This window comes from Amphibalanus amphitrite, unplaced genomic scaffold, assembly GCF_019059575.1.
Source record: "Amphibalanus amphitrite isolate SeventyFive unplaced genomic scaffold, NRLGWU_Aamphi_draft 000384F_arrow, whole genome shotgun sequence".
In the NCBI taxonomy this organism is placed as follows: domain Eukaryota; kingdom Metazoa; phylum Arthropoda; class Thecostraca; order Balanomorpha; family Balanidae; genus Amphibalanus; species Amphibalanus amphitrite.
The window spans coordinates 433,309-457,172 of record NW_024881878.1 but is presented as its reverse complement, the minus strand read 5'-3'; the positions used below and the strand labels follow the sequence as shown (position 1 = coordinate 457,172).

Below are 23,864 nucleotides of genomic sequence, written 5' to 3'. Positions count from 1 at the left end.
AAAAAGGGTTCAGAGCTGTTTACACTGGTCTATTTACAAGAATCAACAAGGTACCTAACGACAGATTCCTGCCACATAAACTTTTTGCTTCAAACAAGTCCATGTCCATTCCAGTCAGACAGCTTATGGATTCAGTTCGCTGAAGCGTGAATGTTCGTCACCAATCAAACATCCATTTCTAGCGCCAGCAGGTGTTACGAAACACAGTCTGCGCGGCTTCTTTGTTTGGCTCGCCTTCTCTGTAGCACGGACCCCGGTATATGGGCCAAATAACGCCGGCGGCTCTCTGTGGGAACTGGGTCTAGTTTTATTATACCTGTGTGCGTTGTCTGGTGCATGACGGAGGTCGGACAGGTGGAATGCCGGGTCGGGTGGGACCCCACTCCCCACCGGACACCTGAGCACAGGCGTTTCCTTCCCCGCTCGGCAGCTCCCAGAAAGGAAGCGGATCCTCGGGCGGGAGCGGCCGCAGAGGTCGGGTGAGCGAGCGGGCGGGTGCACCGCCCCCACCCCCGCCTCACTGGGTTCCCAGTCACCGTAAAACCCACTGGAAACCTGCCCGGCCGATGCCTCAGAGGAAATTCACTGCCTTGGTCTAGTATGACTGAACCATCGGGCTGACCACTGAACAGCTCCGATTGGACTAGAACATGTCAGCAAGGGCGGCGGACCACTGTTGTTGGCAGATGAACAGAAACACGGAGAGTGGTGTCACACTGCTGTCTGCAGCTCTGATCTCACCGTGAGATCATGAGCAGCGGTGTGCTCAGCTTAACCAAAACACAAACACCTCAAAGACAGACACTTCAGACAAACAATGAATCATGGAAACACCCTCTTAGCAGTGATTGGCCAGATATCGAATCGCTTTCTCCTTCCTGGAAACTGGCACAAAATGTGGATAAATCAATCGCTCGAATGTATCAGATATCACGTGCTACACGTCCCAATATTGCAAAGCAAACCACCAGGATATGACTTACTTCCTCCTGACAGGTTCAAACCGCTGCAACACGCGCGACTTCGTGATCTCAGCAGGAGTGCATCACGCACACGTTTGGTAAAACCGGAACAGGGCTGTGGGGCTGTCCGTCGAACCACGACGTGAATGGGTCTGTCAGGTCATTACCGCATCCGTCCAGGTCTTCAGCATTATTGGCGACTTCGGCATCTCCCCCCACTTCCACTATCGGTCACCTTTTGTCCTTCAGCAGGACACGACAGGTAAGCGCCAGGCGGGTCCCGGGCCCTCCATTCGCCCCCCAGCCACGACTCCCCGGCCGGGCCGTTGGAAAGTGGGCCAGTCCTGCCTCCCTCCGACGCTCGTCACTAATAAATCCTTCCCCGCGCACACACCACGCGCGTGTGCAGAACAAAAGGCACTCCGGAGGACGTATGGAAAGGTTCCGAACGAACCGCTGTCGGCCGACGGCGGATACATACGGCGGCGGACGGTATCACAGCCACCCGCAGCCGCTGTCGCCGGGCTGTGGGAGCCGAGCAGCTGAGCAGGTAACAGCGGTTATCCGGCGACTCAGGCGGCTGTGGGAGCCGTACAGCCGAGCAGAGAACGGCGGCTATCCAGCGGCTGTCGGGCGGCTGCCCGACAGCTTCCGGCGTCATCGGCTTACCACGGTTGAGCGACACGCGGCAGCAGACGGCACGACCCGGCTAGTCCGACCCGCCGCGGTAATACGCCGCACAAACGTCACTACATGCCCGGTAGCAGTGCCGCTCTCACAGAAGCTGCCGAGCTGGATTGAGCGGTCCGACGGCTGACGGCAGGACACGTGCCTACCGAGCCGCACAGCGTGTCGGCAGAGGTCAGGACAGGTCGGAGGATAGCAGGGACCGTTAACGGGGTCTCGTGCGTTGGTGAGTTCGAAGCCATCGGCGACTCGACTCAATACAGCGAGTGTCGAAGGCGTGAGACACAGACGGGAGACGAGTCACACGTAATCACACAGCCGGCGAAAGGCACGAGACAGCAATGCGCGCTGCGGCGATCAGCCTCCGAGCCAAAGGTCGGCTCGCATCTGGTCCGACGGAGAAACGTCGACGGTCGCGACAGATGCGGGGACGCGCCGGTGCCGAGCGCCCTTTTCCCGATGGCGTGTGTCCACGGCGCCGCAGTGAAAGCTATGGTCAGTCAGCGGTGAGGCAACGGACGACCGCCTCTCGCTTCAGAGAACAGCCGTGTTGCAAGGCCGTGGGACCACGCGACACGCGCGACTTTATACCGACACACACACATCAAACCCGCACTCATGATCAGCACTGACAGAAACGGCTACCACAAAACTAAGCGGCAAGAACGCTCCCCAGACAGACAGGTTTCCGGGCGGCAGGTGTTGCAGAGAGCAGCCACGGTTCATCGGTCTGCTAATTCCTAGATTAGCCCCAAGGCCGTACTAGTGGCAGCGGCCGTCGCCCCACAGCGCCCGGGGACATGTTTGACAACAATGCCGAGAGCGTGAAGGCATTAGGCGACGCGGCAGTCGTAAGTCCTGGTTGATGGCCGGATCGTGACTGAATGACTCGGTTAGTGTCGGGACCGCTCGGCCCCAGCGGCCACGCCCGACACAATCGCGGCATCGTTCACCGTGGGTCGGGGAGGCCGGCCACGGAGGAAGCAGGAAACGAACCCTCCCGCCTGACCCGGCGCCAACCCGTCTTTAACTTCGTGCAATCGTGCGCGTTTTCCCGACAAGATTCGGCGGTGTGGATCCTGAATCATCCGAGATAGGATCGGAGCCTGTCGATCCGGGATCAGATAGTCCGCAGAGAGGATATGTCGACCGAAGGAGGCACGAGCACCTTGCACTGAATACTGGCATTGAACTTAAGTACCTGGTAGACACATAAATTGCACGGCCTTGGACGACATGCTTATTCTAGTTTAGTAGCGTCACGTTATGGGTTTACGGCCCTACGGCGCCCACTAAGGCTAAACAGAGTCGCGAGATAAAATACCACGCCAACGTTTTTATTTTGAAGCAGAGAGCAAGGTATAGACGTAAATGGTCAGGCCCAGACGGCTCACAGGGATTGTCACTGATAGTCGGATGATGATGTTTAGATTTGAAGAACGCAGGAACTGCTTTGAACATGCGCCCGTAACCGTCGGAACGTGCGACGGCGGCGCCGGGCGGGCTGCCGTCTGTGCCGTCGGCGCGGGGTTCGTGCGACAGACGGTGTTCCCAGCGGCCGGCGTGTGACTACTGGCGGGGGTGTACACGCCGCAGGAATTTCCCGACCGGTCGGCTCTGCAGACGCCGGTGGGTGGGCGTGTCCCGGCAGGAATGCCATGAGCCCGGAGAGCCCGGCCGCCTTCTGCCAGTCACCGCTGACAATCTAGCAACAAGGTCAGCGGCGCCGCCCCGCCCGGCCGGCGCGGAGGTCAGGCCATTAAACCCATTACCGATACAGGATCAGAGCGATCGGCAGACCGGCGCCGCTCATTACCGATTCATACGGAGCACGCGGAACCATGAGACGGGCTCGCCGCCCCCACCGCCCCCCCCCCCCCCCCTCCAGCACCGGCGAACAATCCATCGCACCTGTGGCCATAAGATGCATCGGTGAAACGCACCGAAACAAACGGCACTGGCGCCCGTTCTCCCGTATTGGGTGAAATCGTCCGGTGGTGGAGCTGGCTGACGCCGAGACCGATACAAGACCGACACAATGACACCCACGAGCGAACCAGGGAGACGGCGGAGCGCCGAGGGGTACCCTCAGCGCAACCACTTTCCACCGACGGAGCCCTGGGACTACACTCTGGAAACGGGCTTCGCTAACGACTGTGCCACCAGGCGCTCTAATCACCAAGGTCATACGTCATATGCAAAAACAGCCGCAGGATTTCGATAACTGCTCCGTTAATCCCTTCGATGCATTAGCAACAAACTGGAATAGCGGCCACTTAGTCTCATACCAATGGCTTAGCAAAACGACCATTCTTGGGCACCGCGATGAATAGTCAAGATTTGTAAAGACAGTAAGCTTGCAAGGACTGTCAACGTACCAGTGCGCTAGTTAAGGTTTAACGAGCATCCCAGAGGAATGCGACTTCCTGGAGTTTCAGCTTGCGGGAGACATGAGCAGACAAATTATCTAGGATACAAGGACGACCTTCACTGCTCCGAGAACAAGACCGATTAACAAGTAGAGCGTAAAATAGTATTTTTCATTTAGTGGCAGCCCTGTATTTACCATTCGATCATGATTAAGCATTCTTAATAAGCTGTGTTCAGGCATGAATTGCGTCTGGTGACGTCATCCTTGAAAAGGTCATAGCTGGAACTCTGAACGAAGCCAACTACCTGGCGTAGGTAAAGGTTCGAAAAGAGGAAGGATAGTATGATCACCGATATGTTTAAAGGATAGGTATGTTACTGCCAAGGCTAAATGCTTAATTTGAGGTTATATCATTAAGCCCACCAATGGTCAGGAAGGTCGCTGAGAACCAAATCATCATCCGCAGCTAGAAGTTAAAATCTGTATAGCGAACAGCATGGATGCTATATCGGTCCGTGGCATGCATAGCACCAACGTTTTATTATAACACTGCTGTTATCGTTGCATTTACGAACGGTATCCGCCCCAGCAGTGGGGAACAGGACCTTGAGACGCCGCCCTCGGTAGATCAATCAAAGCCGAGTCAACAGTGCAGCTCCCGCCGACATCTCTGTCTCCATCGGGGTTCGGAATGCGCCGAGGCCGGCTGTCAGCCGTCCTGGAGGCACTAACAAGACTTCCTGCCGTGCACGAGAACGCCCCTGTAGAGGTCAGCGGCGGCGGGGGCGGCCCGAACCACACCTGCTGCCGCCCTTGACTGCCGGCCCCGCCCTGCGCCGCCGGCACCGTCGGACCCACCGCAGCCGCCGGGGGTCGACAGTCCCGTGGAGTCTGTGTTCGCAGGACAGGTCGGCGCACAGGGCTGCTGAGGCGCCGCCCACGCGCGGACCGTGCATGCAGCGGGTGCGGGACTTCGTAATTGTAATATGAAAACAAGAGAAAGGAAGAGTGGGAATAGTTAGCATTTCCTTCCAAACGAAACAGTCAATTTCCGCAGCATCCCCGAGATCTGAAATAGACTCGCGCATGCTTTTGGTTCACTGGGTGCGGCATTTTGATGATGAAAAGAAAACACGAGTAAGTTAACCGAGCACCGTGTGTCGGATTAAGTTGTTAACCCCACACTGCGCAGGTCCCGCCGCGATGCCGCGGGCCGCAGCCACGGCCGCGTGTCTCGCGGCTGGGACCACCACCGCGGCGGCGGCGGCGGCGGCGCAGGAAGCAGCACCAGTGACCCGAAGGTCAGGCCGCCCCCGCCGTATCCTGACGCATCCATCACAAGCGCAGCACGAGCCAGCGCACGCGGAAATTACACCCAGAAAATGGACCGACGGACACCAATCCAGCTAGGCACCTGCGCGCAAGGGAGCGCTGGGGCCTCGCTAATAAACTCGACACACAAACCTCGCCAATCGCCCGATGGTGATGGACCGGGTTCGCGAAAGGAAAGTTGCGGAAGTTAGCTAAAGAAAGCAAAGGAGCGAAACATCCGAATTCCTCATAGACGGTAGCTTAGCTTACCGCAGCTTATGAATAATGCCAGCCGCGTATCATTCGCCTCGAATAAAATTGCGCCATCTCTAGCGCGACTTAATCCCCCATCAAGCTTGCCGGTAAAAGCTGCTGATTATTCATCATTTGCCACAGCATTGATGCAGTCCCAAAAGCGGTAGCAACAATTTCAAACACTCATCGTAACTGGATAAATATGAGGCGGGTTTATCAACACGACAAATGGCGTAACCGTTTAGTAGCACAGTAATTATGCGGTCAGATATAGCTTTGGGACAAATGTCCGCGGGAAAATGTCGCCTAAAAATAGAAGTGAAAAACCATTTTGCACACAAATCACGTCCACTAGCTGCAGTGCGTCACTGTTGACTAGTAAGAAGCAAGAGTGGAAGTTGCTATTGCAAATATTACAAAGCATATTCAACGGAAATCGTCGCAGCACAGTTCCAATACGTGACCATGTGTTTCAACTGTAAATTGAGCATGTGGCAATAAAATTGACGATCAATGCATTTGCCGAGACAACAGCAGTGGCAATATGCATCAGCATGAGACCATCGCATACCCTAACTTAGGGTGTCTTATCAATAGCCCAAACCAGTTTTCAACTTATTTGCCACACAAATTTCATTTCGCGCACAGGAGGGTAATGGAAAGGCCAAGCACCCTGCCGGCATAATTATATCACGAAGTTAATCATCTGGACTAACCTACAGCAAAGTGATATCGCAGGCGGGTCACTGTTTTCTAGACCTTCGTGACTGAACACTGAACAGTCATTCGAAATACTTAGCGCTTACAAGGCAGTGGGCAAATGGAAATGCAGTTTCAACGAGTCCGCCGCCAGTTGAAACGTGTGCACTGTGCACACAGCAGTCACCGCCTTTCTGTCACGTCCCTACTGCAGAAGTTGATCGTCATCTTCAGGGACAGACAAAAACCGTTATCGACAGCGCCAATCCGCGCAATGTCCGCCGTCCCAACTTACTATCACAGGCACACCCCGGACACATAAAGTTCAGCCAACCCTCGCCAAGTCTCGTCAATCAATCCCACGGTAGTCATCTTCTGAATCACGTTTCAATAGATCGCGATCGTGCCGGGCGACTCAGTCCACAGTATTGCGAAAAAGGGACCGCTCCGTTGTGAAAAATCGTCACGCAGTGATGGACATGCCCCGGGCTTTGGCAAAAACGGCGGACAGCGGACTGCGGACAGCAGACGGGTATGAAGACTGACGGGCACAGCGAACCCAGTTGAAAAGTGAAAGTTTTATGAGCACCACCAATGCCGACACTGGGTCTTAAACTGGCGAGAACAAACGCGTTTCCCTTTTTGAAAGCCGCTAGGTAATTCGAATAAGTATAGGTTCCACCGCGAACGAGGCATCACATCGAGGTAACTTTATACAGCGGAACGTAAATGACGGTCATTTTCATTCCACGATACAGGCCCAATACTGGATAATCGTATGATAATCGCTCCCACCATTCTAAATAGTAACATCGCGGTGCCTGAAAAAGTCCATTGGACCGTGCCACCCAGCGTTCACCAGTTACCACTGCCAACCGGTTTTGTCAGAAGCGTTAAACATTGTGACCCAGTCATCACTGTGGTATGGCCCTCTGCAAATTTGGTCAACAACGCACCGGTATCCATCCAAGTATGAAGCTCGGAGCCATTGTTGAATCGCAGCGCCCGTATGTGTCGTTCAGTTTAATTCCGTGTCGTCTCATTACAAACAATGGCTGTTGTTGGCCTTGCGCTTATTTAGACTATCACGTGAAATGTTGAATAAGGAAGCGTGAGCCGCTGTTTTACATACGTGAACTCCTTGAACAGCATACAAAAGGCTGCCGAGACGAGTTAATACTGCTGTCAGTAGCGTGGTCAAGCACAATGTATTAGGTTGGCAGTAAAACCTTCAACAGGAATACCACGGATAACGCAGATTCAATCAACCTAAAATAACTGAAGTGAAACAATTACCGACAGCCTCATCATTTCTCACTCTGTTGTGGGTAATTTCGAGACTATCATCTGCATAATCTCAGCTGGAGCCTCCCGGTGCTACGGGCGTTTCCAGGGACGGGCGGCGCCGTTGCCTGTTGCGAGTGCTCTCATGGCGTTCCGGTCGGGTGCACGATACCAACAGTACGTAAACACGCCATCAGGCGGCTGAGCGGAGCTGCACCACATAAACAGCGCCGAGACTTCATCAACAGAGCTGTCCGTGGCCGCCAGACATGAGCGACGACGGCCGGACGACAGAGCGGCTCCGTCGGGAGCGGACACGGCGCACCACGGACCCGCCGGGACGGGGCAGCCTCGGACAGTTCAACAAACGAGGCGACCACGGCCCGGCCCGCTCGTGACACCGACCCCCGCCGGAGCTCGGCAGCGGAGCGAGTCCGCCGTGAGCTGCCGCTGGCGTCTCCTCACGACGGACAGCGGTACGGCCGGTGACACGGACACGCGGAAGCCGGACGGGGGTGGCCGGAAGCCGGCAGACCCACCCCGGAGACCAGCAACAGCGCACCCGACACTCGTACTGCGCGTGACGTCAGCGCGGCGGCCGTCGGCAGGGCGGCCGACCGACCGGCGCTCTTCAGTCGGCAGTGGACCGCCGCGCCGAGCGAGCGTACCAGGCCGCGGCTCAGCTCAGCTCAGCTCCCAGATCAGCACCCAGCTCAGCTCAGCTCAGCACGCAGCCAGCTCTCGCTGCAGCCTCAGCACACGGCCACAGGTGAGGCAGACGGCACGGCGGCCGGGCAGAGCCGTCAAACGTCCACAGCGGACAAAGGACACGTAGGACAGCAGACACGAGACGTCAGTTAGGATGACGGAGGCCGATGGAGATCATTGAAGGGTTTGAGGCAGGAACAAAACGTGCTTACTTTAGGTAAATATATTCCTGCCCGGGGCCGGGATGATTCAATAAATGTCACCGAGGTTTTTTAGCGAAAACTCCGAGGGCCGTTAGGCAAGAGGTGCTTTTCGCTAAAAAAGCGAGGTGACATTTAATGAATTCCCGGCCTTAGGGCTGGAAGGTGTTTCCCATACCTGCCAAAAAGCTCACAACTATAATTGATAGTGACGTCAGCAGCCGTGTGGTTCAACGCGTTGAACCACACCCCTTGAACCACACGGCTGGCAATATTAAAGCACTGCATTAAACTTTGAAAAGTGTGGTACAGTGCACGTGCCATTAAAATGCCTGGATGTCTCGATTTAATCATGCAATGTAGCAGGTATGGGAAATGATTAAATAATACAATAAAGCAAAATATTGTCTAAAATAACCAAAAAAAAAATCGAAAAAAGTAAAAATAGGGATCTGGGCTTAGTGTGTTTTTCGTTGCACGACTTCGGCTTCGACGACTTCGGCTACGCACATAACAAATGTCAGCGTTGCAACTAAAATGGACATTGGACATGCAATGAAACAGAAGCTATGCATACAAACAATTGTTGTTAAAAAACTTATTTTGTCAACAAACACTGGTAAAATGAGGAACATGAGAAACATATACCTATGTTTAGTAATAGGCTAGTAAGGAATAGGCTTTGTAAGGAAAGCTCTGAAGCTCCTGTGAAGTACACGATTGCTTTATCAAAATACTGCGACCGAAAAGACAGCACAAATAATGAAACACCAGGAAAATCATATTGAATGCGTGCACTAGTCGAGCATAATAGGCACCGCAGTCTCATATAAAAGATCAGCATTAAATTGAGTTATAGTTTTCTTCTTGGATTTGGAGTTCAACGAACAAACGTATTCGTTGAACACGTACTAACAATGAAAACAAACAGCAACTTCTGAGACAATGGCTAAAGCGAAAAGGTCCAACTGAGTTTTGTGCGGTTGTGGCAACAAACCGATCATTAAAATGTAAACTGACACCACATCTAGCGAAAGCGATACAGCTTAATTATTCATTCCCATAATCAAAGGACATATCCATGAATAATGCACTTGCAATATACTTCGCACTTGTGTAGGGAGAAACCACGCCGTCCATGCGCCCCAACATTGACCAGCTGCCGAGCAGAGTCTACAAACACGACACAGACGTGTTCCTGCGGACGGATGTCGCCACGTAGGTACACTATTGCTGTCGAAACTGGAGGGGTGCTGGGCGGACGAAACGGCGAGATAGTACGGTGCAGGGGTGACGGACAGGAAAAGAGGGCAGGGCGAGAGACAGGGGTAAGACGAGGAAGCGAGACAAAGAGAGTCGCAACAGGACATCGGACAGGGGCGCGGGACATGGGAGAGACCAGTCGCTTCTCAGTGGCGGCAGCAGTGAGAGTGAAGCGCAGCGGAGCGTCTCACTGCCACATTCCGGAAAACGGTCCCAGCTGACCCAGAAAAACGGCTCGATCGGGCGTCAGCAGGCGGAGCGCGGACACGGCGGCAGTCCGGCGGGATGCGGCACCAGACCGGCAGCGACGGCGCCGACCCCACGCCTCTCAGGTCGCGATCGGTAAACGCCACCGGTGCACTGCCGCGTCTGCCTGCCCCGGGGACCGCCGCGGGCCGTGCCCGGCCGTAGTGCGAGCACCCACCCCAGGCGACACCGGCCGACCGAGCCGTCAATGGGTGGCGCAACTGAGCGGCATCCGCCCAGCGGCCGCGCTGTTGACCGGTTTCTCTCAGCGCGCCAGCATGCAAATTGACCCGTCCCGTCCATACGGCCGTGTCCGGTGGGGCCGCCAGTACGCGGCCGGCCAGCACGCGCCGCCCCGGCTTTCCCCATGTGGAAACGCAGCCCCAGAGCGCGGACACGCTCCTTTTCAAACAGTTTCCTACAGCTGTAGGCTCTGCTCCTGACGTTCAAGTCACTAAAGCCGTTCGGCAGTAAGACGTAACCTGTCATCTCATCGCCTTTCAAATGGCAACATGTCTATTTAGAATGCAGAAGTGTCCACATCTCCCCCAGATCATCACTGACGTAGCTAGACATGCACCAACATTGAACATATGCCATCTGTCAGTTCAGTAGTCATGAGCCAGCAGTTTGAACACCGGATTGCACCAGTCACAGAATACAGTGATGCTATCGATGCACCACTAACCAGCAGAGTCATTCATTCGACACGCACTACCCGGTATCGCAACCATCCGCACAAGATCATCCGGAACGTAGCGCTTCTCCCATTGTACTCGGAGCTCCGATGGTGGCAGATTGAGCCATAATGACAGTCCAAGACCCGTGCACCCGTGAAGATCAAGGCACGGTATGGCACGGTACGGCAAGGCACGGTACACTTTGGCTTCGTCATTTCGTGGATAGCATACGAAAGAACTCTGATAGAGCTCCCTCACGAGATAAATCGAATACAAGGCGCGGCTAACACCAGCTTATGGCTGAATAAATAGAGAGCGTAAGACGTTTATTTCAGCATGAACATTGCATGACAGAAACCACAAAAAGTAACGCCAAGAGGATGCATCGAAAGGGATGCTTGCTGTTCCATGTTAGGATGAGGATTGAGGATACCCTTTTCCAGTGAACGTTGGGATTTCATTTCACTGTTAATCAGAACTGCTCTTACGCATCTCTTATAACTCTGTTCTTCTTTTTTCTCTTATGCGTTGCTGACAAACGCTAAATGACTCGGTCCACTCCAAAACTATCCCAGGCAGATAGTACAGCCGACCGGCGGGTTGTCCTTCACATTTCACAAGTATTTCTGGAACGCCCCTAGTTTCTTTTTGAAGTGCGTCACTCATCCTGTCATGAAACTTTACGGCCCTCAGGTTTGTCTCTTCGATGGGAGACCGTCGTGCCAGCCATACCTCTTGCCACCGCCGTCTCGTGTGACCGAAGTTCCTTTTCTGCCGACTCACCGCGCGAAGCGCAACAGAGCGGTCTCTGTTGCGTCCTGCCCTCCCGGTCCACTGCCCGCGCGGCGCGTTGCATGCCCGCGTGGCGTGCGGCCGCCATGGGGCGGTCCCGACTGCCCAGTCGCTGAGATGGCGATAGTCGGGCAGCCTCCCGGAGAGCCAGGAGAGCAGTCCGGCCAGAATCCGGCGCACGCAACGGAACTGCCGGCGCTGGCAGCGGTGGTAGCAGAGTCCAGTCTTGGAAAACGTGTAGTGGGGAGGGCCGGATTCGGAGCAGCGGCGGTAGCCGTTCAGGCTCGGAAAATGTGCAGTGAGGAGGGCAGGAGTGGCCGCGACGGCGATACCGAGGACAATCAGCGCCCCCGTCGCCGGCCCGCCGGCACCCCGCGACAATGCGGCCGCCACCAAGGCCGGCACCGTGACCAGTCTCGCCCTTGGTCTGGCGGTGGCCGGGGGACGATAGCCCGAGGCCAGGGCGCGGCTGACCCCTCCCCTGCACACTTCCTTGTCCACGACCGTGACACAGCAGGCCTCCGCCCCTGGCTGGCTCGGCGTCCGGGAGGGGCGCCCTCCCCCCTCCCCTCCACTGTATCTGTCCCGCGCAGCCCCGCAACCTCGATCGTTCGACAGCGATCAGCCCCCTTCCATAGTAACATTTCAATCTCAGAGGCCGCTCCGGGCCGTCGTGTCATCTAAGAGAAGCAGAATATCAAAAGCGCAGCACGGCCTTCAGCCCATTCCATGACCTGCTCATTATTCAAGGCTGAATTCCAGTCAGGGGACTTTCCCGCGGGGGGAATATAGTCGACCTGTCCCGCCGCGGTCTACTGACTGACGGTATCTCCAGCGATGACACAGAGCCGACCACCGGCAGCCACCGCGGCAAACCGGTGCCTGTGGTATAGCCCGGATAATCCCCATAGAACGGCTGAGCCGTGCGCTGACTGGTCAGACGTGGTCAGCTCCACAATGCCATTCTGATCTTCCATTCTTTCCGGCAGATCAAACGACTGCGGAGCGTGCGTGTGAGGCCATCGGCAGCGCAACCACTGCGGTCACCAGACATCACCAGCGCCAGGGACTCCATCACCCGCACAATCACCGCTAGATCGGCACCAGCAGCACCAGCAGCGACGGCGTCACCAGCGGGCCCACCGCGGGCGGCCGGGGCGCGCAGACGCGGAGCCGACGGCGGTAAAGAGGCTGCCCGGAGAGGCACCATCGTGCTGGCGACTGTGACGGCTCGGCAGCGGCGGTCGGCCGCGAGGCATGGCCTCACCTCAGACCGGCGGCCAGCTATGAGCGCAGCGCGGAGAGCGGCGGCCAGCCCGCTGCCGCAGCTACTGCTGGCCGCGCAGCTGGTGTGCGGCGCGGCAGCGGCCTACGTGGCGCACCAGGCCGTCTACGTGCCGACCCGGTACGGCGCGCCACCGCCGGCGCTCGGGCCGGCGCCACACGGCTACCTGGCCGTGGTGGGGCCGTTCGGATGGAGTGCGCCCACCCAGGTGCGCCACCAGGTCCACCATCACTCGACGGTGGTGCACGGCGCGCCGCCGCGGCCGCTCCAGTCTACCGGCCACTCGGCGCCGCACTCGGCCGCCAAGGCACCGACCGACGCGCCGCTACCGCCACCCAGCACCAACGACTCGTACAGCGCCTACGTGCTGCCCGGCGGCAACGGCTACTCGTACGCCAAAGAAGTCGGCAGCGGCGACAGCAGCGGCAGCAAAGGAGGCGACAGTGGCGAGGTACCCAAACTACAGCTCGACTATGGCGTGCCCGTCACCGGCTTCCTGGAGGCGCAGCTGAGCTCCAGCTCAGGAACCTCCATCAACTGGTCGATGGGCAGGACGCCGGCCAACCGGAGCCTGCCGTTGATTCCAGACGACATCCCAGTGCTCGGTGAGTAACATCAGAGTGTTTATCTCTGCCGCCTTCGCAAGGGTACTCGCCCCTGAGTTTATTCTCGCCTTTCCCATCCGGGGCCCTTGCGCTGACCAGTGCGGGTCGAATGTGCAATGTTTGGCCGGCTGGTATGCAGACACTTTCAGAAACCTCACCCGCACAGGGCGCCGTACAGGTGTGTGGGGGGGGGGGAGCCACACCTCAGACCAAGACATTGGGGCTCGGCGTGGCGCCGGGTGCCCCCGATCGACTTTAGATGTCCCTGCAGGGAGGGGCCCACGACAGACCCTGACCGCACACCCAAGACCCGGAACAGACGGCAGTGCGGCGCCGGGCGTGGTCCGAGTCCCCGCCAGTGACGCGGCGGGGGGGGGGGGGGGCGCACGTGCCACAGACGGGGAGAGCCGCACCCTCGGCAACGGCCCCGGCCCGAGCACAGCCGCCCCTGCAGATCGCTTTCCACATACACCGGTGGGGACACCGGTCAACATAGTTACAAACAGACGGTTCACCGCGGAACTGTCGGGATACGTGAGGCCTCGTGTGATTTCTCTTTATCAACATTCTATTGACCTTTCAGGGAATCGGATAAATATGGAGGCATGCTCCTATAAATGAATTCGGCCAACATTAATATTCACTGACCTTTTCTGGGGACCGAGTTGCAAATACGGAAGCTGATACTATAAACGAAATAGTTTCCTCGAATAGCCTACTCAGCAGTGGTGCTACAAACATACCGATAACGGGTTGACGAAAGTCATTGCACAACCTAAGGAAGAACCATCTTAGGATCTCTGGCCGGTTACGTGCAGTAATATCAGTGAACGGAACGTCCATCTGTGGATTTGTGCGCATCAGCGCCGGCTTAGAACGACTACTTTTTACGTAACGCATAGCTCGGGGGAAATTTTACGGGTTCCGGGTCAATCAGAGATTACTGGCTGCCAGAACACACTGAAGTGAAAGACCTCACCAACTGGCGAATGCAGCAGTGACCATCAAAGGAGACCCAAACCACAAACCACTCGCAGAGATTGATCCGAAAGTGTCCAGTTATGTCCAAATACGCGTATCGAAATAGAATATCTCCGCGTCTCAGAACACCATTAAATTTGCCAAAAAGGGAAGTCTTTCAGCGAATCATTTTATGACCAAAACGAGACCAACGACTCCTTTCGACACTGATCTCGACCCTGCGCCACCGGTCGAAGGACCGAGATCGCCCAATCCCTAAACCACACCCGAAAGTTGTCAGTGGTGTCAGGTGTGGCGGCCTGACCGCCCGGACGCTCCGGAATGGTTGGCAAGGATGGATGGAAAAGAAATGTTTAGAAGTCGAAAAGCGTGGCATTGCATCCTTACCACGGTTGACCCATTCATACCCCTGTGAGGCCTTAATCACCGCGCTCTCCGGCGGTGACCGAGTGGTCTGTTTGGCGGATATGGTGAGTCCGCAATTCAGCGTGCTGTCACGATAGCGTGAATCGGGGCAGCTACGTGTGTACCAGCGCGGCGTCCAAAAATTACGCCAGAGCACACAAACAACACACAGCGCCCGGTCGGTTTCACCGTCCAAATGACCTGTAATCGGCCGCGACGTTCGTCAGGCGAGCATCCCCGCGCCGGCGGCGTCGGACCGGTGACGCTGCCGACGACCGCGCCCACGGTCGTCGCGTGCGGCGCGCTGTGTCCCCGCCGGCGGCCGTCACTTTCGCCGTCCGTCGCCACAGTCTCAGGGCATGTGGACACCGGCCGGTCGGTCCAAGAGCTCGACCAGAAGCCGTCAGTGGCCTCGGCCGTGCCCGAGGGTAGACGAGGTGGGCTGCCACCGACGACGAGCGTCGGCCGTGAATCATAGTAACTCGGACGGCGGTAGTCCGTCGACCCGAGAAGAAGCCCTGACTCCTCGTATAAAAAAGGCGTCTGAGATGTGTATTGGCCAGCCGCACCGTCGGTGATGCCTACGTCATATCCCGCTCGCACCTGTAGCTATTCATAGATCTGCGCTGGGTGATAAAAGCGCGCCCATCGCACCAGTCCGCAACCTGCTGCTGATAGTGACCCGATGAACCCCGCAGCACGCGCCATGCGATAACTACCACCGAGGTCAGTGTCGGCCACCAAGGGTCAGTGCCGGGTCACTGAGGTCATCCAGGGTTACTACCGCCGCGCTCACTGCAGAACTCCACCGACACACAACTTCGCCTCCGCCTCCAAGCCTTTTTAATTACGGAGCGAGCGAAGCGAGCGTAGTCTTTCCTTAGATTAACGGAAATTTCTGAGTATGAGCGGCCGGCCGGCCGGCCGGCCGGCCGTGGTCACGCTTTTGCGAGGCTTATATCTCAGCAACCACTTGACCGATTTACACGCGGTAATTTTTGTAGGGTAGCTTCATTCCTTCTACCAAGTATTGGACTATTCCCGATGCATGTGGGTGACCCCTTATGCACGTGCCACGTGCAAAACGAAGAGGTGTCACTTTTGTAATTGTTGCAATATCTCGGTAACTACTTGGCCGATTGCGCTGAAAGTTGGCATGTAGGTAGGCACCCACTAGGCACTGCATATACATGTGCCAGAGTTGGGGCGCTGCTGCACGTGCGCACGTGCAGGGGTCGTTTCCAGATCTCGAGAACGGCTCGACCGATTGCGCTCAAATTTGGTACACAGTTAGGGACCGGTTAGTAGGGTGCCGTGCACAAGTCAGTTGGGACCCATTTTGCACGTGCGCACGTGCAGGGTGCCGCTTCCAGATCTCGAGAACGGCTGGACCGATTGTGCCCAAATTTGGCACATCGCTAGAGACCAGTTAGTAGGGTGCCGTGCACAAGTCAGTTGGAGGTACCCCCTCGCAATTTCGCACGTGCAAGGCCCACCCTCTCGCTCGCTCCGTTAGTCGCCCCAAAAGGCGTTATACTGGTTTCCATCCCGGCGCGACAGTCGACGTTGCCGGCTCCCTACTTCTCTCTCTACTTCCCCTCACTCTCCCTGCCCGTATGGTGATTCCACACCGGTTCCCGCTGACACGGGTGACGACAGGCCGCACCCGCCGCTGTCGATAGGCCGCGCGCCGCCGCGCCGCCGGCCCGATACCTCTCATTAGCCGCACACTAACTGTTGCTTTCCATCTCGCCGGCGCCCGGACGCGATGGCACGTGAATTCTGACGAGGTTTCTTCTGATGAGCGGGCCCGGTCCGGTCGGGGCGGCGCCGCCGTCCGGACCCGGGTCCGGCGTCCGGTTCCCGGTTCCCGGTAGGTGAATGGTGCTGATTGGGGTAGCTCGGTATTGGGAAGACGCCGGTTGTAGATGTGACAGGGAGAGGAGAGCAGGCATGGCACCCATCGACGCCGCTGCACAGCGAGTTCACAGCTGGTCCCGCCAAGGTCATGCGTAGAATCACCGGCATCGACATTGAGGCATTAAATGGGGCATCGACCTCTCCCCGGGGCTTTGACTCGTTCCCGCTCTCATCCCATCTCAACCCAACCCCTACCCCTGCGCGGTCACCAATCCCAATCGCCCCGTCTCCATGCATCATTCCTTGCGCGACCACGCAGCTCATCTCTAACGCTCGGTGACGCCGCGGCACCCCCGCCGAGGAGCGATGCACTGCAGCAGATTCCGGTGAAAGTTTCCGCCACAGTCCGATCGAGCGTGTCGCCCCCAGCGCGAGCCACACGCCCGGTCAGTTACGCCACCGTGTCAGTCCTGCAGCCGACCGACCGGCGGCGGCTTAGCGTCCATTGAGCCAATTTGTACCGTCGCCCAGACGACGAGTTGCATAATGATAGGCGATGTGGAGTCTATTGACACGCCACGTACGGCAGAGATGATTAGATTGAGCGTGCGTTCCACAGATACTGATTTAGACACGCGTTAAGAGGATTATCCTCAAATCCTGCGGTATCGACAGTACTACTGAGGAGCTTAATTGCCGCGTAAATCATCGGCAAACTTCCGCAGATGGCTGTCGGTGTTGAAAGCTCGTTTGAGAGGACCAGTGCTACTCACACACTTCACTCGCAGGTGACGTCACATAACGCCTCTTGACCTCTGACCTGATAGCCCCTGATCTGACCTGACCGGTCTGCCACAGGGGACGACCTGCCCGACGACGGGTGTGCGCGAGACGAGGTCCGCCTACGGTCGACGAACCGTTGGTACATCGCGTCCGAGCCATGTCAGCCGATACTACAGCAGGGCTGTTGTCCGGAAGGCCAGTGGGTGGTCGTCAACAAGTACACACGCATGGTGAGTGGTTCGACGCGCGGTGGTGAGGCATGGGACGTGTGATAGCTTATGGGTGTACGGGTGCCAGGTGTAGTACACACTGCGGAGAGATCAGGAGTGGTGAAGGAAATGTGGCATCACTAGGTGACAGTAATGCTGTCGGTCCCTTTGACTGCCTTCGCCCTTCCTTGTCATAATTTAAATCTTAAAAGCGAATTAGCGTCAACTAGGCGAGCATATACCTCCAGTTGAAATACGTGTTAATTTGAGTGGCACAGTAATTTACACCACTAATGATGACAGCTAATGACCGACCAATCACACAAGTTGAACTTTGGTCACGTTCGCCTCTGTCAGTATGAGTCGACCTCTGACACTGGCGTCCGCCCTCCGCCCCTCTACCTATCGTCTCGACGTTACTTCGTTCCTCTGGGCTCTGACCGTTTCGACGCCGCTCTTTCCTCAGGGAGAGTGCGCGCCCAGACTCTGTCCGTCCGGCTTCGCCTTCGTCGAGCGGGACGGCCTGTGCCACGATCTACAGGAGGAGGGACTCTGTCCAGGTACGTCGCTGCCCAACGTCTGTGTCACATGCTGCTACCAGCGACAGAGCAATAGCAACCACACACACTTCCATGCTCAAAAACAGTTCCGTCGCCAGTTCGCCACATGTCACACTGGCGCAAATGAGTTGCTCACTGTGGAGAATACCGATGACTGCCCGATGTCACAGATTCCAAAGAACTGTCTGACTAAAATCAGCTACTGTGTCTTGTGTGACCGCCGCCTGCCGGTGCCGACAGACAACCGTCGCGTGTACGTCACGGCGTTCGGTGAGCCACGCTGCGGCTGTGCCGACGGCGAGTACGTGGACACGGCCGGCGAGTGTCGGCCGCTCTACAGCACCGTCGGCTGTCCGTACCGACAGCAGCTACGCTTCAACGCCGCCTTCAAACTCGAGTGCCAGCCGGCCGTTTGCCCTAAAGAGAGGCCAGTGCCCTTCCAGGGCTGGTGTAAGAACTTCGGAGATGTGAGTATGATCGGGGTGGGGAAGGGCGCTCTTGAACGTGCACCGAGACCGTCCTTTAACCGCTATACCGACTAGACGGGACAGAGCAGACTAGTTAGACTGGTTTTGGGGAGCTAACTGAACAGGGACTAAGCAGGCATTCGCAGATATGACCAAACATGACCAAACAGCGCTTCCGTAGTCCTTGAAGCGCTTAATTCCGATAGAGCTCATCATCGTTTTGCAGTGTCACTCGCCGTGTACGGGAGCGGCAGCAGCCCTCCTCTGACGACCCGCCGCTCCCCGGTTTCAGTCCTGCGGCACCGACTACCGGTTTGTGCTGGGTTTCGACACCACGCGGCTCGAGGCCAAGTGTTACCCGTCCGAGGAGCTGGATATTGGCGGCCGGCACAGCGCGCACACCCCCACCACCACGGCTCCGGCACCCACCGTGCCCGCTCTGCAGGACACATACCTGCCGCCGCCGGGCCAGGGCCGCGTGCAGTACGCGCGCCGCACGGGAGCGGCGCGCGGCCGCTGGCTGTGGCAGCGCCGGCGCCGCCAGCAGCGGCCGGGCCTGCGCCGGCGCCGGCCGCCGCCGCAGCAGTTCGCTCCGTGGTCGCGGCTAGACGTCGACCAGGTGACGTTTGTCGACAGTGAGCGCGTCAGCGCCGAGCAGCTGGCCAAGTTCGAGCGCTCCGGCCAGGCGGGCCGGCGGCGACGGCGCTTCCGGAGACAGATCTTCGCCGAGGTGCCGCTGCTCAACACGTGTAAACCGGGCGCGCGCAGCGGGCCCAACTTCAAATGTCGCGACAAGTGAGTACCGTGTCGGCGATCCCACACATCAATCACACGCATCTTCTCCCCAGGCCCGTCACGCACGCGCTGCTGTCACCGTAGCGCTCTTTAGTCAGCCGGCGGCCGGTCGCCACATGTCGCGGACAACCGCGTCATTAGCGGTCGCCTCCGGTCGGCCACGTCACCGGAGCCGAGCGCCGCGCGCACTTTCCGTTTTTCACCTGCAGGCTGTTCACACGGGAGCGTTTCACAGGCGGTTTCGTGTCAGGGACGCGGCGACGAGCGGTGACTGGTGTTGAGACAGGCGTTCTGGCGCACACCTGCACAACTGACCGGGCTTTGTTATTGCGTCTGTTTCAGAGCACTGCCCGGCTCCGGCTCACGGTCGGCCCGCAGTCCCGTACCGCCAGCGAACGCGCCCAAATGTCCAGCGGTAAGTGTCCGCCTCGAGCGCCAGCCATGAACGGTCCTCGATCCAACGCTGACCTATCCGGCGTCTGACATCTTTACTGTGCACGGGAAGTGGACAGAAACCGCTAGTTTTCACTCAATAAAGAAGTTAAGTAAGCCCCGGTCCCACTAGGCGTTGCGACCACTTACGACCGCCTACGACCCAAATCATTGCCGACCACCGCCGACCATCACCGAATGCTGCAGATCCATCGTAATTACGGTCACATATATAAAGGGTCGGCAATCATCGTACGACTAATCGCACAAGCGGTGGCAGACCATCGTACGAAGTTTGCCGAACCAAGAAAAAATTGGGGCATGAGTCGTACGAATGACGGGCGAAACTCGGTGACAGCCGTGAGTACGTCATGCAATAGGTAACGACTGGCCGCCGACGATTGAAGATCTGTTCAAGACCTATCGCCGATTGCCGCACGATTGGTAAAGAGCGGATGTTCCGCTAACCATATTAGTGGCAAGGGGGGGTTGTTTACATCCATCCCTGAGGCTTTTCGAAAATATCTTCGAAACGGCTGGAGCTAGGATGCCGAAATTTTCTGACTTTTCTTAAAACTAAGCTGGGCACTTTTCCTGGAAATTTTAAGTTGATATCTTTATCAGGGGCGGTTCCAGGGCATGGGGAATCGGGAGGTCCTATTCGTGAAGCGAGTCATTTAGTTAAAGATCACAATGCTGATGCATTATAACTGTAATTATTCATTATGTAGGTATATCAACATTATTTGTAGGTATAACAGCTTTAGAAGTGAACTAGAAACGGATCGTAGGCGGTTCCAGGAAAAAGGAGAGAAGGTCAATGTCACCTTCCACCTTCGGTGCCCTGATGCCGCCTATGAATATTCAATCTAATTTTAGTCATTTGATCATACGTTTTTGTATCATAATGAGATTATTAATTTGCCAGTCCGTTTTGGTGACAGCACCAACAAAACATCCGACTGATAATGTATTTCATGTGCCTCCAAATTTCATAACCTGAAGGAATCCGGCTATGAATTTTCGAAATGCTTATTTTTGTAATACATGTCAAATTATTATTCATCCTGCATCGATCGGCAGTAGTTGCGTCAAAATTGGTTGAAAAACATGGCCGTGGTGAGGAGTTGAAAAAGCATCTGAAATGTGTAGTTTCTATCCCCTCCCTACCGCCCCCTATTTGCGTTTTTGGGACTTTCTCTCTTCAAAATGTAGATCACGTTGAGGGAATCGAATGCCATTCGAATTTTGGAAATCGGTTGGTTATATTTTGACACCAGCCACATTTTCGGGTCAGGTCAGGTCAGACCTATGGCGTCAGAAGTGAACCTCTGCACGATCTACAGAAATCGCAACTTCGCAACGCTCTCAGTGCCAGAGGAGCTTTCACAAGGAGATTAAACTTACAGGACGTAGTAGAGGTCTCACAACTTGTATATCTCAGATTTTTCCCAAAGGTCACATGACGAAAGGTCGGTTACGTGACTTCACCATTTCAAGTCAATGGGGGAAAATAATAACTGCTATTTTGACGCCGGGAAAGATCTTAAGCTATCCCAACCCCAAGCATATCGAATCGTGATTTCATGCACTCTTTGCAAGTTTAATGCGTCACTTTTGCATTGTTGACCTTGCATGGCGTCATTAATGACGTCACTAGGGTCATATCAGTTTTTCGTCAATAACTCCCGATCCAATTGAACTAGCGAGTCGGGACTCGGGAGAGCCACCATTAGACTTAAGAAGACCTGCCAAATTAAAAGATATGCGACATGATCTCATTCGACAAACTTCGTGACCTGTAAGCCCTGGCCTGACCGTGACCTGAGTTCAACCCCAACAAAAAGTATATCATTCGATTCGACAAGTCTCAACAAGGCGAACACGATGATGTCAAAATCGCGGCTTTGCGGCCTCTTTTAGCCAAGCTATTCATCAAAAACTGAACCCATAACTTATGGCACTTGACCTGACGTAAGAGGTCACCGGTTGACCTAAGACCTTAAAATCGGGTGTCAATAACTGTGTCTCGTAACGGCGCACACGCTTGTTTTTCCTGAGACGCGCTAGCTCCATCAGAGGCGAAACGGGGAGGGGGTCGTACCCGCCCCCCCCCCCCTCTCGGCCGGCGCGTAGAAGATGTGTCCGGCGATGGTTAAGATCTCGTTCTTTTCCAGAGTCAACTGTTCAGCAATTTTCGTTTTCTTGGTCACATTCCGTGTCGTGTCCCTCATGTTCTGGAGCTGGGCCGCCTGGAATGGTCGGTATTTTTGGGTCGGATCCCACCTCCGACTCGTGAGAGGCACTATATAGTAGTCGGTGCATCATTTCTTATTTCTTCTTGCGCTGTTTTTATTTGAAAATCTACTGGAAATGGACGATTTTTTACGTATCTCCTTCATCGTCTACGGCTGATCTCAAAGTGAGAGCACTATGTTCGCAGCCGTGTGATAAGGGTCGGTATGAGATCTGAGATGTCCGTACCGCTGTCGTCGACTGATTACCGACTAGTGCCGTGCAATCGGCCACCATCGTGTGATTGCTCGGCGATCGAACCTTGGTGGTCTCGCGACTGGTTGCTGATGTTGGGAAGAACGTCGTGCGATTATCGGTGACTTGCATACGACCGCCGACCGCTCCCGACTGCACGCGACCACCGAAACCTGTCGTGCGATACTCGCCCTCCTACTAGCGAACAATGAAATACTTGTTGCGGTTTCTCGCGAACTCTTTGCGACCAAATCGGTCGCCAGGAGGTTTTTAGTGCATCATCAAAAACCTCTTGGCGACCAAAATGACCTCGCGACGTCTGAAGACAAGTCGTTCATATCAACATCCAATCGTACGAGCTCTTGAAGAATTGCGACAACCTTTTGCCGATCACCGATCGTGGGCGGTCGTAAGTGGTCGCATCGCCTAGTGGGACCGGGGCTTAAGCACCCACTCTAAGACCCCAACTCAAATCGATAGCAGATGACCAAAGTGTAGACCTGTATTCTGTGGTCGTTTTTCACCCGCAGCGATGCGCATCCAAGGCTCCCACGGTTCCGAACCGTGTGCGAAAGTGAAGGGGAATCGCGTCATTCTGCGCTATGTTTGCACTGGTCCCGGGTTTAAACCAGGTAGCCGACGATAGCAGGCGGACACGTCAAGTGTGACGGTCGCCGAGCAGCAAATGGGTCAGCTAGCTACCGGGACAGATTGGGTCTGTTCCAGTCGCAATTCCTAACACTTCTAAACTCCTCAAAGAGCAAGATAGAGGAGGTTGGAGCAGGGCCCTCATTGGCTTTGTAGGGGCTAGAACTGCCACTGGAACAGGGAAGCAATCTTGGAGGACTTAAGAGGTGTTAGGAAGTGCGACTGGAACAGACCCATTGTCTTCTTTGGTGATTCTCACACTCTTCCATCCTATCATTCCCAGGACTAGACGGACCAGTCTTAACTGACGCCCCTCCCCTACTTTCTATAGGGACAGCGGCTGGACGCGCTGGGACGGTGTCGACAGACGGTCGGCGGGCTTGGCAAGTGAGCCGCCGTCGCCGCCGACGCCGACGATCGACACCACCACCGCCACCGCAATCAGCCAGCCACCACAGCCAGCCAGTCAAACGCTGCGCGGGAGATACAATCGTGCAATGGCGAGTGGCGAACCGAGCGGTGCGCACAAACACTGGCGAGTGGCCGGTGGCGGTAGCGGCCACCGTGTGCAGGGCCAACCGAGCAGGGTATTGTCACAGCGGCCTCCGAGACGGACTCGTAATGAGGTGTCGCGCAGACAGACAGACAGACAGGCCGAGAGGGCGGCGTGCCCGAGCGTACCTCGTCCGCGCCCGGCCGCCGCGCGAGTGTGAAGTGTGAGTGACAGCGTCCGGGTCCGGCGGGCGCAGTGTATCCCTGCCAGCATCTGCGGGCGAGCCCACGTCCGCCTGTGTTTGTATTTGTGTGTTATTGAGTATCTGACAACCGGCCGCGGTCTACCCGCGCCCGAGTGTCAGTCAGAGTGGTCAATATAAGCGCCAGTCAG

General features: G+C 56.2%; 2 protein-coding genes across 3 annotated transcripts in view; one reads left to right on the top strand and one right to left on the bottom strand.

Annotated features, from left to right (window-relative positions):
- The window catches only part of LOC122390149 (T-complex protein 1 subunit alpha-like), a 40,081-nt gene that overhangs the window by 3,678 nt on the left and 12,539 nt on the right, over window positions 1–23,864 (bottom strand). The window lies entirely within an intron of this gene.
- Window positions 7,876–23,863, top strand: LOC122390150. Its single transcript, XM_043382832.1, has 7 exons — window positions 7,876–8,338; window positions 12,448–13,348; window positions 17,453–17,607; window positions 18,053–18,146; window positions 18,387–19,408; window positions 19,751–19,823; window positions 23,310–23,863. The coding sequence occupies exons 2-5, from the start codon at window positions 12,745–12,747 to the stop codon at window positions 18,686–18,688; spliced, it is 1,155 nt and encodes a 384-aa protein (XP_043238767.1). The 5' UTR covers window positions 7,876–8,338; window positions 12,448–12,744; the 3' UTR covers window positions 18,689–19,408; window positions 19,751–19,823; window positions 23,310–23,863.